This window comes from Oncorhynchus nerka, linkage group LG27 (assembly GCF_034236695.1).
Source record: "Oncorhynchus nerka isolate Pitt River linkage group LG27, Oner_Uvic_2.0, whole genome shotgun sequence".
Classification (NCBI taxonomy): domain Eukaryota; kingdom Metazoa; phylum Chordata; class Actinopteri; order Salmoniformes; family Salmonidae; genus Oncorhynchus; species Oncorhynchus nerka.
This window is the reverse complement of record NC_088422.1, coordinates 44,402,229-44,416,097: the sequence shown is the minus strand read 5'-3', so window position 1 is coordinate 44,416,097 and position 13,869 is coordinate 44,402,229. Positions and strand designations below refer to the sequence as shown.

The 13,869-nt window shown below is 43.4% G+C and overlaps 2 protein-coding genes across 2 annotated transcripts; both read right to left on the bottom strand.

Annotated features, from left to right (window-relative positions):
• Positions 1–4,320: 4,320 nt before the first annotated feature.
• On the bottom strand, positions 4,321–6,846 carry LOC135565202 (fatty acid binding protein 1-B.1-like). Its single transcript, XM_065011267.1, has 4 exons — positions 6,740–6,846; positions 5,560–5,732; positions 5,112–5,204; positions 4,321–4,412 (listed from the first exon to the last, which is right to left on the bottom strand). The coding sequence occupies exons 1-4, from the start codon at positions 6,804–6,806 to the stop codon at positions 4,362–4,364; spliced, it is 384 nt and encodes a 127-aa protein (XP_064867339.1). The 5' UTR covers positions 6,807–6,846; the 3' UTR covers positions 4,321–4,361.
• A 5,768-nt stretch (positions 6,847–12,614) lies between these two features.
• LOC115111068 (isotocin-neurophysin IT 2) lies at positions 12,615–13,869 on the bottom strand. Its single transcript, XM_029636952.2, has 3 exons — positions 13,750–13,869; positions 13,285–13,489; positions 12,615–13,146 (listed from the first exon to the last, which is right to left on the bottom strand). The coding sequence occupies exons 1-3, from the start codon at positions 13,867–13,869 to the stop codon at positions 13,001–13,003; spliced, it is 471 nt and encodes a 156-aa protein (XP_029492812.1). The 3' UTR covers positions 12,615–13,000.

The window sequence follows — 13,869 nt, the reverse complement described above, 5'->3', positions numbered from 1 at the left end:
CCGAATTAGCAAGCAAGGAGATAGCGAGGGTTAGAGAGTTAGCCTTTGGAGGACGTCGCGATGGGGTGAGTCTGTTTATTCCTCTTCATGCATTGATATCGATAGACTGCACTCATGAAGGTGGTAAATTACCTTTTTAATGGCATCAGACCAAGGCTCTGCATCTGTCCTCGTGCTCCCAGAGCTTAGTGCTGATTTTGACACCACCGATCACCACAATTTTTTGGAGAGATAGGAAACCCTAATTGGTCTACACGGACAAGTTCTTGCCTGGTTTAGATCTTATCTGTCGGAAAGATATCAGTTCATCTCTGTGGAAGGTTTGTCCTCTGACGAATCATTTGTAAGTTTTGGTGTGCCTCAAGGTTCCGTTTTAGGACCACTATTGTTTTCACTATATATTCTACCTCTTTCACTGCTATGCGGACGACACACAGCTGTACATTTCGATGAAACATGGTGAAGCCCCAAAATGTCCTACCCTGGAAGCCTGTGTTTCAGACATAAGGAAGTGGATGGCGGCAAATGTTTTACTTTTGAACTCGGACAAAACAGAGATGCTAGTTCTAGGTCCCAAGAAACAAAAAGATCTTCTGTTGGATTTGACAATTCATCTTGATAGTTGTACAGTCGTCTAAAATAAAACTGTGAAGGACCTCGGCATTACTCTGGTCCCTCATCTCTCTTTTGACAAACACATCAAGAATATTTCAAGGACAACTTTTTCCATCTTTGTAACATTGCAAAAATCAGTAATCTTTTGTCCAAAAATTATGTAGAAAGGCTAATCCGAGCATTTGTTACTTCTAGATTAGACTACTGAAATGCTCTACTCTCCAGCTACCCGGATAAAGCACTAAATAAACTTCAGTTAGTGCTAAACACGGCTTCTGGAATCTTGACTAGAACACCAAAATTGTATCAAATTAGTCCAGTGCTAGCCTCTCTATACTGGCATCATGTAAGGCTAGGGCTGATATCAAGATTTTACTGCTAACCTACAAAGCAATACATAGGCTTGCTCCTACCTATCTCTCCAATTTGGTCCTGCCGTACACACCTACACGTACGCTACGGTCACAAGACGCAGGTCTCCTTATTGTCCCTAGAATTTCTAAGCAAACAGCTGGAGGCAGGGAGTTCTCCAATAGAGCTCCATTTTTATGGAATGGTCTGCCTATCGATGTGAGAGACGCAGACTCGGCCTCGACCTTTAAGTCTTTACTTTAGACTCATCTCTTCAGTAGGTCCTACGATTGAGTGTAGTCTGGCCCAGGGGTGCGAAGGTGAACGGCAAGGCACTGCAGCATCAAACCGCCCTTGCTCTCTCTGCCTGGCCGGCTCCCCTCTCTCCACTGGGATTCTCTGACTCTGAAACTATTACGGGGGCCGAGACACTGGCTTACTAGTGCTCTTCATGCCTTTCCTAGGAGGGATGCGTCACTTGAGTGGGTGGAGTAACTAACAAGATCTTCCTGTTTGGTTTGCGCCCCTTCTGGCTCGTGCAGTGGAGGAGATCTTTGTGGGCTATACTCAGCCTTGCCCCTACACCACTAGGGTCAGTTTGTTATATCTGGTGTAATTCTCCTGTCTTATCTGGTGTCCTGTGTGGATTTAAGTATGCTCCCTCTAATACTCTCTCCCTCTCTCCCCTCCCGGAGGACCTGAGCCCTAGGACCATGTCTCAGGACTACCTGGCCTGATGACTGTCCCCAGTCCACCTGGTCGTACTGCTGCTCCAGTTTCAACTGTTCTGCCTGCGGCTATGGAACCCTGACTTGTTCACCGGACATGCCACCTTGTCCCAGACCTGCTGTTTTCGATTCTCTCATTTGATTTGATTTGGGTGCTCAGGGTCCCATCTAGCTAAGAATTTAACTAAAGAGTGAAATTCTGAGCTAGTTCCCTTCCAGTGATGTTGCCTATATACTGAAGGTCAGTAAATGGGTGGGTAACTTTGAACTACAAATCCTATCATCCAATCTCTCAAGTGACCCCATGGAACCCTAGCATCACTTGCAGCTCATTGGTGGACTCGATAGGAAGGCTGTGGTCAGTTAAGTCCAGGAGCCTTAGGAAAATGTCACCAGAGTTGCTTCCCTCTGATTGGCTGATTTGATTGTCACCTTCCACCTCGGCCTTCCAAGATTGGTCCACACTGCAGCCCTCTGAGATATAAAATAAAGGATGGAGCAGGACACACAAGTCAACTCGCTCCCTGAATTGCACCTTCACTTTTCTAACCACATATCCCTTACATACCACGTTTGCATTCCCGGAGCCCCCCAGCATAAAACCTAAAAAGCCCTGATGTGGGGAGTGAGTCTACTCTTTAGTCATTATAGACTAGATAGCAGATTTTATTACAGACATAAATACTCCTGCTTAATCAGCTGTCAAGGTCCTAGGCTGGTGTGGTAACACATGGTCTGCGGTTGTGAGGCCGCTTGGACGTACTGCCAAATTCTTTAAAATGACGTTGGAGGTGGCTTATGGTAGAGAAATGAGCATTTCATTATCTGATAACAGCGCTGGTGGACAGTCCTGCAGTCAGCATGCCAATTGCACACTCTCTCAACTTGAGACATCTGCGGCATTGTGACAAAACTGTACATTTTAGTGGCCTTTTATTGTCCTGATATGCCACACCTGTCAGGTGGATGGATTATCTTATTACAATGAGAAATGCTCACGAACAAGGATGTATACAAATTTGTGCACTGAGAACATTTCTGGGGTCTTTTATTTCAGCACATGAAAAGACTTGACATATTGCGTTTATATTTGTGCAGTATAAATGGCTCATTATAAACAATACCATCCTAACACCGCTCTGGGGATGGTAACAATGAAGCCAGGGAAAATTGGTGGGACACTGCATGTGTAAGGCCTATGCCATCCTGCAGTGAACCCACACCAAGACCTTGAGAGAAGACATGAAACTCACAGGATGATCTGCAAGATTAAAATGCATCTTGGTGACATGATCCCACCTAGCTTATGAAGACAGTTTGAGTAACGGATGTTTAAGTAGAATGAGTATCATTTTCTACACACACACACCAAACAGGAGTAGGCCCTGAAGAACTAGCCAATAAGCATGAACGAACCTATGGCGGCAGGTGTCAAGAAACTAACAGCCGGCAGTAGTGACCTCACATTATAGAAATGTCAGACAAATCAACCCTTCAATTCCCACGAGCATGACACGTCAAATCAGACTTTGTCACATGCGCCAAATACAAGTGTACACCTTACTTACAAGCCCTTAACAAAGCAGTTCAAGAAGATAAAATATTTACCAAATCAAGTAATAAAAAAGTAGCAATAACGAGGCTATCGGTACAGAGTCAGTATGAGGGGGTAGAGGTTAGTGGAGGTAATTTGCACATATGTGAAGGGACTATGCATAGATAAACAGCGAGTAGCAGTGTACAACAGAGGGGGTGGGGGAAAAGGTGTTGTGCCCTCTTCACAACTGTCTTGGTGTGTTAAGACCATGAGTTTGTTGGTAATGTGACACCAAAGAACTTGAAACTCGCTCTGTCGATGTTAATGGGGGCTTGTTTAGCACGCCTTTTCCTGTAGTCAACGATCAGCTCCTTTGTTGTGCTCACATTGAGGGAGAGGTTGTCCTGGCACCACACTGCCAGGTCTCATCATTGTCAGTGACCAGGCCTACCACTGGTGTTGTGGTGCACCTCAAACTTGGTGTTGGAGTCATGTTTAACCACGCAGTCGTGGGTGAACAGGGAGTACAGGAAGGGCCCAAGTGTTGAGGATCAGTGTGGCAGACGTGTTGTTGCCTACCCTTACCACCTGGGGGCGGCCCGTCAGGAAGTGCAGGATCCAGTTGCAGAGGGAGGTGTTTAGTCCCAGGGTCCAACCACACTGTAGCTGGGAAACCAGTCACCCTCAAATGGTGCACCTTTAACCCCTTGTCAGCTACACTGGGGTGGAACTAGTGAAAGCAATGTCCAAAAACATTGCCTGAAACTTGATTTTCCAAAATAACTGGAAATTGAGGAATCTGCTTTTAAACTGATGCACCCAATGTGGTAGGATTCTGACCCATATTGCAACAGACTAGATGGAACTACCAAAGCCTTCATTTCTACACTGCTGGGTTGACATTTGCTATAAAGCAGTCACATTAAAATGTAGAAAATCCATTTTGGCCCGAGTGTAATGTTCACGGAACTACGCTATTCTATTGAATCCCACATTCATCCAACTGAAACCTTCCCTCATTATTACAAACTTCAATTTTCCCCTGAAGTTCTACCCATTGATATGAAATGCTGAGACCAGACCATTCAATGCCTTTCACATTTTATTAATCCAAAGAGTGCAGTAGATCTTCACATTCGTTTGCTGGTCCTCTTGTATGACATGCCAGACAGAGTCATGGTCTGAAAAGAGAAAGCATCTGTAATAATTACACTCAATAAATCCATGCCAGTACACTATGCTTACCAAACCGGATGCGCTCGTTCTCACATTGATTTTGTTCACCCACACTAGAAGCGATCAGGACATGCAGGTTGAAATATCAAAACAAACTCCGAAACAGTTATATTTGGGGCAATTTAGCTAGCAAACTAATTTGTCCTAGTATATAAACATTGTGTTGTTATTTTACCTGAAATGCACAAGGTCCTCTACTCTGACAATTAAGCCACAGAAAACCGAATGTTTCTCATCTCGCCTCCTTTATATGGCGGTTGACAACCAACGTTACAACTGACCAGAGTGTGGACCTTAAAGTTCATCTTTCAATCACCCACATGGGTTTATGCTCCTAAGAACCAATGAGGAGATTGGAGAGGCCAGACTTGCAGCACATCAAATAGAACCAATTTCTATTTTAGCACCTGGCCACGCAGATGCTTGCCGAGGCGCGCGAGCAGTGTGGGTGCAATGATTGAATAACACGTACATGTATTTTGCGACGCGAGCGGTGGGGTCAGCATGTAATTAGAACATTGGCGGCAGCAAACTGTTGAATTGCGTTCACGGCACTGTCATAGACTAACCATTTTGTTAATGGTATAAATTAACCCTGAAATTGTGTCGCTTCGTGAAACCCCAGCCATATGCCCCAGACTCACGTTGACGAGGGTGTTTGCGTCTGTAAGTTCTGTGACATATTCGATCCCATTCAGGATGGCCGTCAGCTTGTTACCTTCCCTCATCACCACAGACTGAAACAGCAGAGGTCAACGGTTAGATCTGAAAGCAGTGGTCACCAACTAGGACCAATTTAACAGGCCCAAGTTGGATGGCCATATATGGAGAAGAAAAAAAAGTGTGACAGTGTGCATCAGGTGTGAGAGTTGGTTTTGAGACAACTGTGCGCCCAGTCCCTGGAGAGCAGAGGAGATTCTGCCAACGAAAGTCAGTCCTCCCACAACATCACTGGGACCTGAACTAACCATAGTGACCCCACATCAGCTGAACTTATAGTTTAGTTAAATACTGGCTGTATATGTAGGGAGATGGATAAACCCAGGCTACATGTATGAAACTCATGGTTGGGTTGTGACATGCGCCACCCACATTGACCTTCCCCCCGGTCGGCGACTCGAGCTCCGTCTCCTGGCCAATGGTGAAGGAGTTGGTGAGGATCTTTGTCCCCGTGGTGACAGTCACCTTGAAGTGGTCTCCAGTCTCCTCAATCTCAGAGATGCTCATGAGGTCTTTGCTCTCCTGGATAAGCTCATCAGGGAGACCTACATGTTTGCGGCAGCGAGAGAGTCATATGCGGTGCTTTTTAGTACAACAAAAAGTTAATGAAGTGGGACATGAACACTGAATTATTACTACTGAAGTAAAGCGCTGATGCACTATAATATGGCAACACAATGATCTGAATGCATTCCCAGCTAGCACATAACATTCTGAGGACCATACGTTTTAGGGCTTGGTTATTTTGCATACCACATTATGGTGCAGGACAGTTGCTTGGCTTTGGAACATTCTCATTAAGGAATTTGACAAAATGTAATATTCTTGATCAGAATATTTCCTGAAAGTTCAAACATTGAATTTAAGGTAAAGTTCAAGGAACATTAGTCATTTTACATTGGGAATGTTCTCAAGTTGCTCAGCTGACTTTAAATATTCTCCTGTGGGAATGTCAGTGCTTCAGCATAATGTTGTGTAGGTTCTCATAGTTACAGTTAAAGTCATGTTCTCAGAACACTAAGAACTTGCCATACAAAAACATCAATCAAAACACATTCCGTTCTCAGCTTCAACAAACGCCATCTTCTCTTAAGTGTGTTGAACACAGTAGTTGGCCACACCTGATCTTAATGAGTGCTTGTTCCTGTTGAAATGGTCTGAATAGACTAAATTTATCCACTTTCAATGAGTTACAAAACTAATGCATGACAACTCCATCCTGGTGGCACAGTGGATTAATTCCATGGATAGAGGACAGAAGAGCATAGGTTTGAATCTCAATGACACAATAAATCATTAATGCCTAGGCAAATCATTTAACAATCCCATTGGTGCTGGAAGTTCAAAATAGTTAGCCCAAACCAAACTAGCGGTGTTAAGTCTTAAATTAAACATTCAGTGAAAGTTATTCAAAAAAACCTATCATTTGTTGTTAAATCTAACACCATTTCAAGTACCCATTGCATTCACAGTCACCATTGATCTTCATTACTGAAAGGACTACGACTTCTGAAATTAACACCCCAAGTCTAATCAAATGTGCAAGACTTACCAACAGCCTCCATGAAAGACTCAAAGTTGTCATGTGACTCCATCTGGTATTTCCCTGAGAAAGACATGGTGACTATAAGACAGTGACAGTAGAGTCAGCCACAGCTCCCTGCTTGTCTTTATACCCCCATCTATCCAGCCCTGCACTCATTAACTAACTAAAGGTGTCTACAATTGAGAACCCCTCCCCTCATATCTTCCCTGCTACTTGCCTGTAGGCACAGATCTAGGATCAGCTTCCCAGCCAAGGGCAACTAATCTACATCGCAATGGTCAACTTTATTGTACTCCACTTCTCATCCTCTCTTCTTCTACTTTGGCAGTGTGAGTGATCATTGATCTGATTTGATAAACAAGGCCTCCTCGACTCCTTAGAAAAATGATAAGCAGTCTCATCATTGTAATACAAGTGTATGGATCAATCAACACATTTCAAATTCAACTTGACTTTATCTCGCTATACACCTGTGTTGAAATTAAACTAGGCTACATTGCACTTTGAGTTGAGAGGTGTATTTTGTCTCCTGCACTATAAAAAAGTTGAATCAATGTACAATTGTAAGGCAGCAGACTGCAATAGGATTGTGAGTTTGCAAAAATGTTTGGCATATAGCTGAACCAACATACATTCTCAAGTTGAATTTGAATGTTCACTCAACTTTTCATTTGACGTTGAGTGAACATACAATTCAACTTGAAAAATTGGAATCCAGCCAGAGAACGTTAATCACCCCCAACCTGCACTGACAATGACTGCCGGGAAATACTTCTATTTGATTTAGGTAGTCTCAATAATAACTGGAACAGCCATCTCAGTAACAGATGCAAAAAGTCCAACTAATAACAGATTGGATTTCTTTAGAAAAATGTATGTTACTTATGTTGGTGTAGCTTAAGATAATCAACCAATCAATGTACATGCAAAAACACAGGTCTAAAAAGAAAACAATTCAACGTACAATTGTAAGGCAACCAGCTGCAATAGGGTTGTGAGTTTGCTCCACATCTGGGAATATAGCTGAACCAACATACAGTGTTGACTTCCAAAAACAAACATGAAATTGTAATTAGACTCAACAAGTTTTTATACATTCAGCTCACTGTGAGCAAAGTTTGAGTTAACAAACGTTCACCCATTTATTTTCCTTCTGAAGTCCAACAAACGCAGAAAATAACATGATTAATCAATTGGTTAAGTTGGCTTTTTTACAGTGTGCACCATTTGTATTGCCCTTGCTTGTGCCTGTCTGTATGTCAGGGTGTGCATCATGTACTTTCTTTAAATTATACAACGTTTGGGTCTAATCCTGAATGCTGATTGGTTAAAAGCACATTACAGCCGGTGTCTATTCCACAAGTTATCACCGGCTAAATCTATGATGTTAAAATGATTATTTACTCTGTTTCATCTGACTGCGCAGTCTACTGTCTCATCAGCCCAGCCAGGCAATTTATGAACTTGATCTCCACTATAAAAAGCATCTACACATTATCTTACATTTCTTTTATTCTAAAGTTTAGTTTTAAACAGCGGAGATTTGTATCAACTTTGCTGTCTGTCTCTGCGACATTTGCAACATAGTTTCAACATTAAAATTCAATCTCCAGCTGTCCCATAGTAATGAACGTGTTGGGAGTCGGGACTAGACAGACAGGCAGTCAGCTTTTCTCATCCAGTCGAAATAGTGAATCCGCCGGCTTCATTTTCTGTATATATATATACAAAGAAATGTCAATTGAAAAAAGGTCAAATGAAACGAAGTGCAGCTAGTTTGCAGTCTTTCCAGCTTTAGTTTGAAGTGATTCTTTTAGCTGTGTTTTTGGCTAGTTCCTCTGACTGGCAGTGTCCTGACGAGAGAGCACATTTTCTATGCCAGGCGAAATCGCGCCTCATTAGCTTATTGTTATGGATGCATCCAAATAAATGTCACTAGAAAACAGCTTAAACAAATGCAAATGCACTACTGTTGTTATTCTGGCTGCACTGTTTGACGTAAATGTACGTTAGCCGTAGTTGGCTAGCTAGCAAAGCATGGGATAAGAACTTTGCCAGCCAGTATGGCAATGGAACTGGAACAATGGCAATGGAACATTTAGAACGAACGACTGGGTCACGTCCATAGATACAGAACAACAAGACATGAAAGACTGGGAACCGAACCGATACCGTCTCTGGCAACCGAACCAATAGCATGAATGACCAGCCAGCTTGCGTGGCAACCCTACATTTGTGTCGTGACTATATCTTGTGGAAGGATGAAATAGTATGAATTAGTCATTATATGAATATGTTGGTAACCCGTTGTATAAAATTGATACTGCCCTTGAAGTCGGTGTTTGGAGGATATATTGGCACGGTTTGCCCTCCCTCGACTTCTTCTCGGGCCTAACAACCCCCGTGCCAATATATCCTCCAAATACCGGCTTCTCGGGCATTATCAATTAAATAGGGTAGATGTCTCTGTGTTCTCTGATCTGCAGCATCTCATTTTGATCTGTGTGCTGAGGCTGAACCAATAAGAGCTCCTGTGGTCATGCGAACATGGACACTGCCTCTCTATGAAAATCACAAAGCAGAATGGACATGGTTGAACCTTCTTGAGGTTATTCAGAGAGAATTGACTACTGCATGGAATAATTAACATTAAGCCATGAGTATACAGAATATATTAATTCTGAAGTCTATAGGTCTATTTATTATGTATTTTGGCGTGTACGTGTCACGTCCCTTTGGCCTTTTGGCTGGTATACATTACATGAATGTTCTGACACGCTCATTGTAAGTCGCTCTAGATAAGTGCATTTGCTCAATGACTTAAATGTACATTTGTAAACATATGTTCTATAAATTCTATTTCTATGATTCAGACCAAGTTACACGACAAGACGACATAAATATTATATATCTACACCAATGTAGTAATAATGAAAGGTAGTAGTAATCATAAAACTTTTTTTTAAATCTAAAACTAAAGGTCACTATCCAAGGCTAACTGCTACTTCATTGTAGACAGAGAGAGATCCAGCTGGTGGACCAGACTTAAGGACACTTTACACCAGTTGTAGAATGTAAAGAAAACCTCAAATAAACAAACAAATAATATTAAAAGCTGATTCACAAAACATTAAAGCATATCAGTATATCATTGCATCTAAATTATGTTCCTTTCTCAAATGTTTTTGTGGAACATTTGAATGTTCCCTGATTATATGTTATACTCTATACCACACTATATAATTACATAATTACTAACTATGTAACATGATGTCTATGGTTACTGTGTAACATAATGTCTATGGTTACTGTGTAACATGATGTCTATGGTTACTGTGTAACATGGTGTCTATGGTTACTATGTAACATGATGTCTATGGTTACTATGTAACATGATGTCTATGGTTACTGTGTAACATGATGTCTATGGTTACTGTGTAACATGATGTCTATGGTTACTATTACATTTACATTTAAGTCATTTAGCAGACGCTCTTATCCAGAGCGACTTACAAATTGGTGCATTCACCTTAAGACATCCAGTGGAACAGCCACTTTACAATAGTGCATCTAAATCTTTTAAGGGGGTGAGAAGGATTACTTTATCCTATCCTAGGTATTCCTGAAAGAGGTGGGGTTTCAGGTGTCTCCGGAAGGTGGTGATTGACTCCGCTGTCCTGGCGTCGTGAGGGAGTTTGTTCCACCATTGGGGGGCCAGAGCAGCGAACAGTTTTGACTGGGCTGCGCGGGAACTGTACTTCCTCAGTGGTAGGGAGGCGAGCAGGCCAGAGGTGGATGAACGCAGTGCCCTTGTTTGGATGTAGGGCCTGATCAGAGCCTGGAGGTACTGAGGTGCCGTTCCCCTCACAGCTCCGTAGGCAAGCACCATGGTCTTGTAGCGGATGCGAGCTTCAACTGGAAGCCAGTGGAGAGAGCGGAGGAGCGGGGTGACGTGAGAGAACTTGGGAAGGTTGAACACCAGACGGGCTGCGGCGTTCTGGATGAGTTGTAGGGGTTTAATGGCACAGGCAGGGAGCCCAGCCAACAGCGAGTTGCAGTAATCCAGACGGGAGATGACAAGTGCCTGGATTAGGACCTGCGCCGCTTCCTGTGTGAAGCAGGGTCGTACTCTGCGGATGTTGTAGAGCATGAACCTACAGGAACGGGCCACCGCCTTGATGTTAGTTGAGAACGACAGGGTGTTGTCCAGGATCACGCCAAGGTTCTTAGCGCTCTGGGAGGAGGACACAATGGAGTTGTCAACCGTGATGGCGAGATCATGGAACGGGCAGTCCTTCCCCGGGAGGAAGAGCAGCTCCGTCTTGCCGAGGTTCAGCTTGAGGTGGTGATCCGTCATGCACACTGATATGTCTGCCAGACATGCAGAGATGCGATTCGCCACCTGGTCATCAGAAGGGGGAAAGGAGAAGATTAATTGTGTGTCGTCTGCATAGCAATGATAGGAGAGACCATGTGAGGTTATGACAGAGCCAAGTGACTTGGTGTATAGCGAGAATAGGAGAGGGCCTAGAACAGAGCCCTGGGGGACGCCAGTGGTGAGAGCGCGTGGTGAGGAGACAGATACTATGTAACATGTTTATAGTTACTATGTAGTATGATGGGTGCATTCGTAAATCCACTCTGGCTATCTACTCCAAAATCAGAGTACTCTCGTCTGACTGTGCCAGAGTGCAGAATTAATTTACGAATGCTCAACACTCGCTGAACATGACCGATGCCAGTAAACGTCTGAAAAAAATGACAATAAATTGTTGCCAGCAGCACATTTGCAGTCACTAACACTATGGATAACATGAAAACAGCCTAACCAGCTCTGCTAGGGCGAGTAAAATGGTAAGAGTGAGGTGTTCTCTCATTTGTGTCTGGAAGTAGCTAGCAAGCTAGCCAACTTTAGCCAGTTAGCTTGGGTGCTTGACTGCAGTTGTGAGGTCAGAACTCCCTGATCATCCCTACTCTTCGACCAGAGCGTCCATTGTGCACTCTAAACACCCCCCGGAGAGCGAAACGCTCTGAATTTATGGACAGATAATCTGACAACGCTCTGAATTTACGAACGACCCAGAGCGCACCCTGACACACTGAAGGCAATTTACAAACACAACCGATACCCATGGTTACAACCTATTTTTGATATCAAATCACAATCAGCATTTACATTTTTGGTGTTTATGGTTGGTTCATCATTGGACATTAAAACGCTAAATTACCTACTGGAGATTCGCTCAAAGGTTTGTGTGATTTGAGACCAAAATAATGAAAGCCAGCAAGGGAGAGTGAAGTCCACTGAATTAGAACTATTAGAACAGACTGTCACGCCCTGACCTTAGTTATCTCTGTTTTCTTTATTATTTTGGTTAGGTCAGGGTGTGACTAGGGTGGGTATGTTAGTTTCCTTGTCTAGGGTTTTTGTTTGTCTAAGGGTTTTGTAAGTCTAGGTTTATGTATCTCTATGGTAGCCTGAATTGGTTCCCAATCAGAGGCAGCTGTTTATCGTTGTCTCTGATTGGGGACCATATTTAGGTAGCCATTTTCCCTAGGGTATTTGTGGGTTCTTATTCTATGTTTAGTTGCCTGTCTGCACTATTCGTATTAGCATCATATTTTGTTCATTGTATCATTTGTTTAATAAAGAACGATGTACGCATACCACGCTGCACCTTGGTCTCCTCCTTACAATGAACGTGACACACACACTGCTTATAAAAGCACAGGCCAAAACACTAAGCCTAGTGTTACAGAAGATATGAGAACTATACGTCGCACAGCACTCATTTCATGTTTCAGATGTGGATGTTGTTGTGCACTGGTCAAATGGTAATTGTTTGAGTCAGCTGAGAGAGAAACATACACACACCACGCATACTCGCACAAGCTTTATTAACATACACATTTGGAATCTTTACACGTATTAGAATTGTTAAAGCTATTTCTGTACATACAGTATATAGCTACAATATTTAAGTATGCAATATAAAGGCAATATACAGAGGAGTGCTCAGGGTCCTAGCTAAGAATTTAACTCCAGTGTTTTGATATACATTAAATGTCAAACACAGAGTTAAATTCTTAGCTAGGTCCCATCCAGTGAGGTTGCCAATATATACTGAAGAAGGAGGTCAGTAAATGGGTGGGTGAACTATGAACTACATCTAGGTAACTTTGAACTACAAATCCTAACTTTGAACTACAAATCCTATCAACCATTCCCTCAAGTGACCCCCATGGAACCCTGGCGTCACTTGCAGCTCATTGGTGGACTCTATGAGGAGGTGTGTGGTCAGCCAAGTGCAGGAGCCTGAGGATGACGTCTGCAGAGTTGCTGCCCTCTGATTGGCCGATTTGATTGTCGCCTTCCTCCTCAGCGAAACAAGATTGATCCGCACTGCAGCCCTCTGAGATACAAAATAAAGGATGAAGGAGGACACACAAGTCAGAAAGCACATAATTGTATCCACCACTCTATTAGAACCATTTCAGTGGTATATAACCACAATGATCAGCACAGAAATATAGGATTGATGTGCCCTCACCTGAGTCACAGCAGACTCCCGGTGAGGCGCAGCGTGCTGTATCAGATCCACAGGGTCTCCCTCCCACCTGGCAGGGGGTGGGCAGGTAGTTCTCCTCCATGCAGTGTGCCGTCTCCGGGGAGCCCATCCAGCAGCCCACATCCTCCCCACAGCAGATACTGGGGCCAAAGCAGCGGCCCTGCTCCCCTGGCCCACAAGACATGCACTGCAAGAGGAGAGACGGGACAGTCGGGTATGAGGTTGTTCCATCATTCCAGAAAAAGAGATTCTTATCAACATTCTTGCTCCCTTTTAGGAAGGAAGACAATGGTTCATTCATTCATTGTCAATTTTCCGAATTCAGTCCTTTTACAGAGCCTCACTTTGCTCCTACTCATCTTGATGCACCTCTAAGACAAATCACACCTGTTATCTACACATTATATTTAAATAGTTTAGGTATAGACGGATTCAGTTGCAGCTCACCTTGCGCTGTGGAGCGTCCATTATGGACCTCTTGCCCCCGATGGGACAGTTGGAGATGTAGCAGGCTGAACAGACAGACAGGACGTAAAGTAGACACACGGACACGGCGGCTCCAGTCAT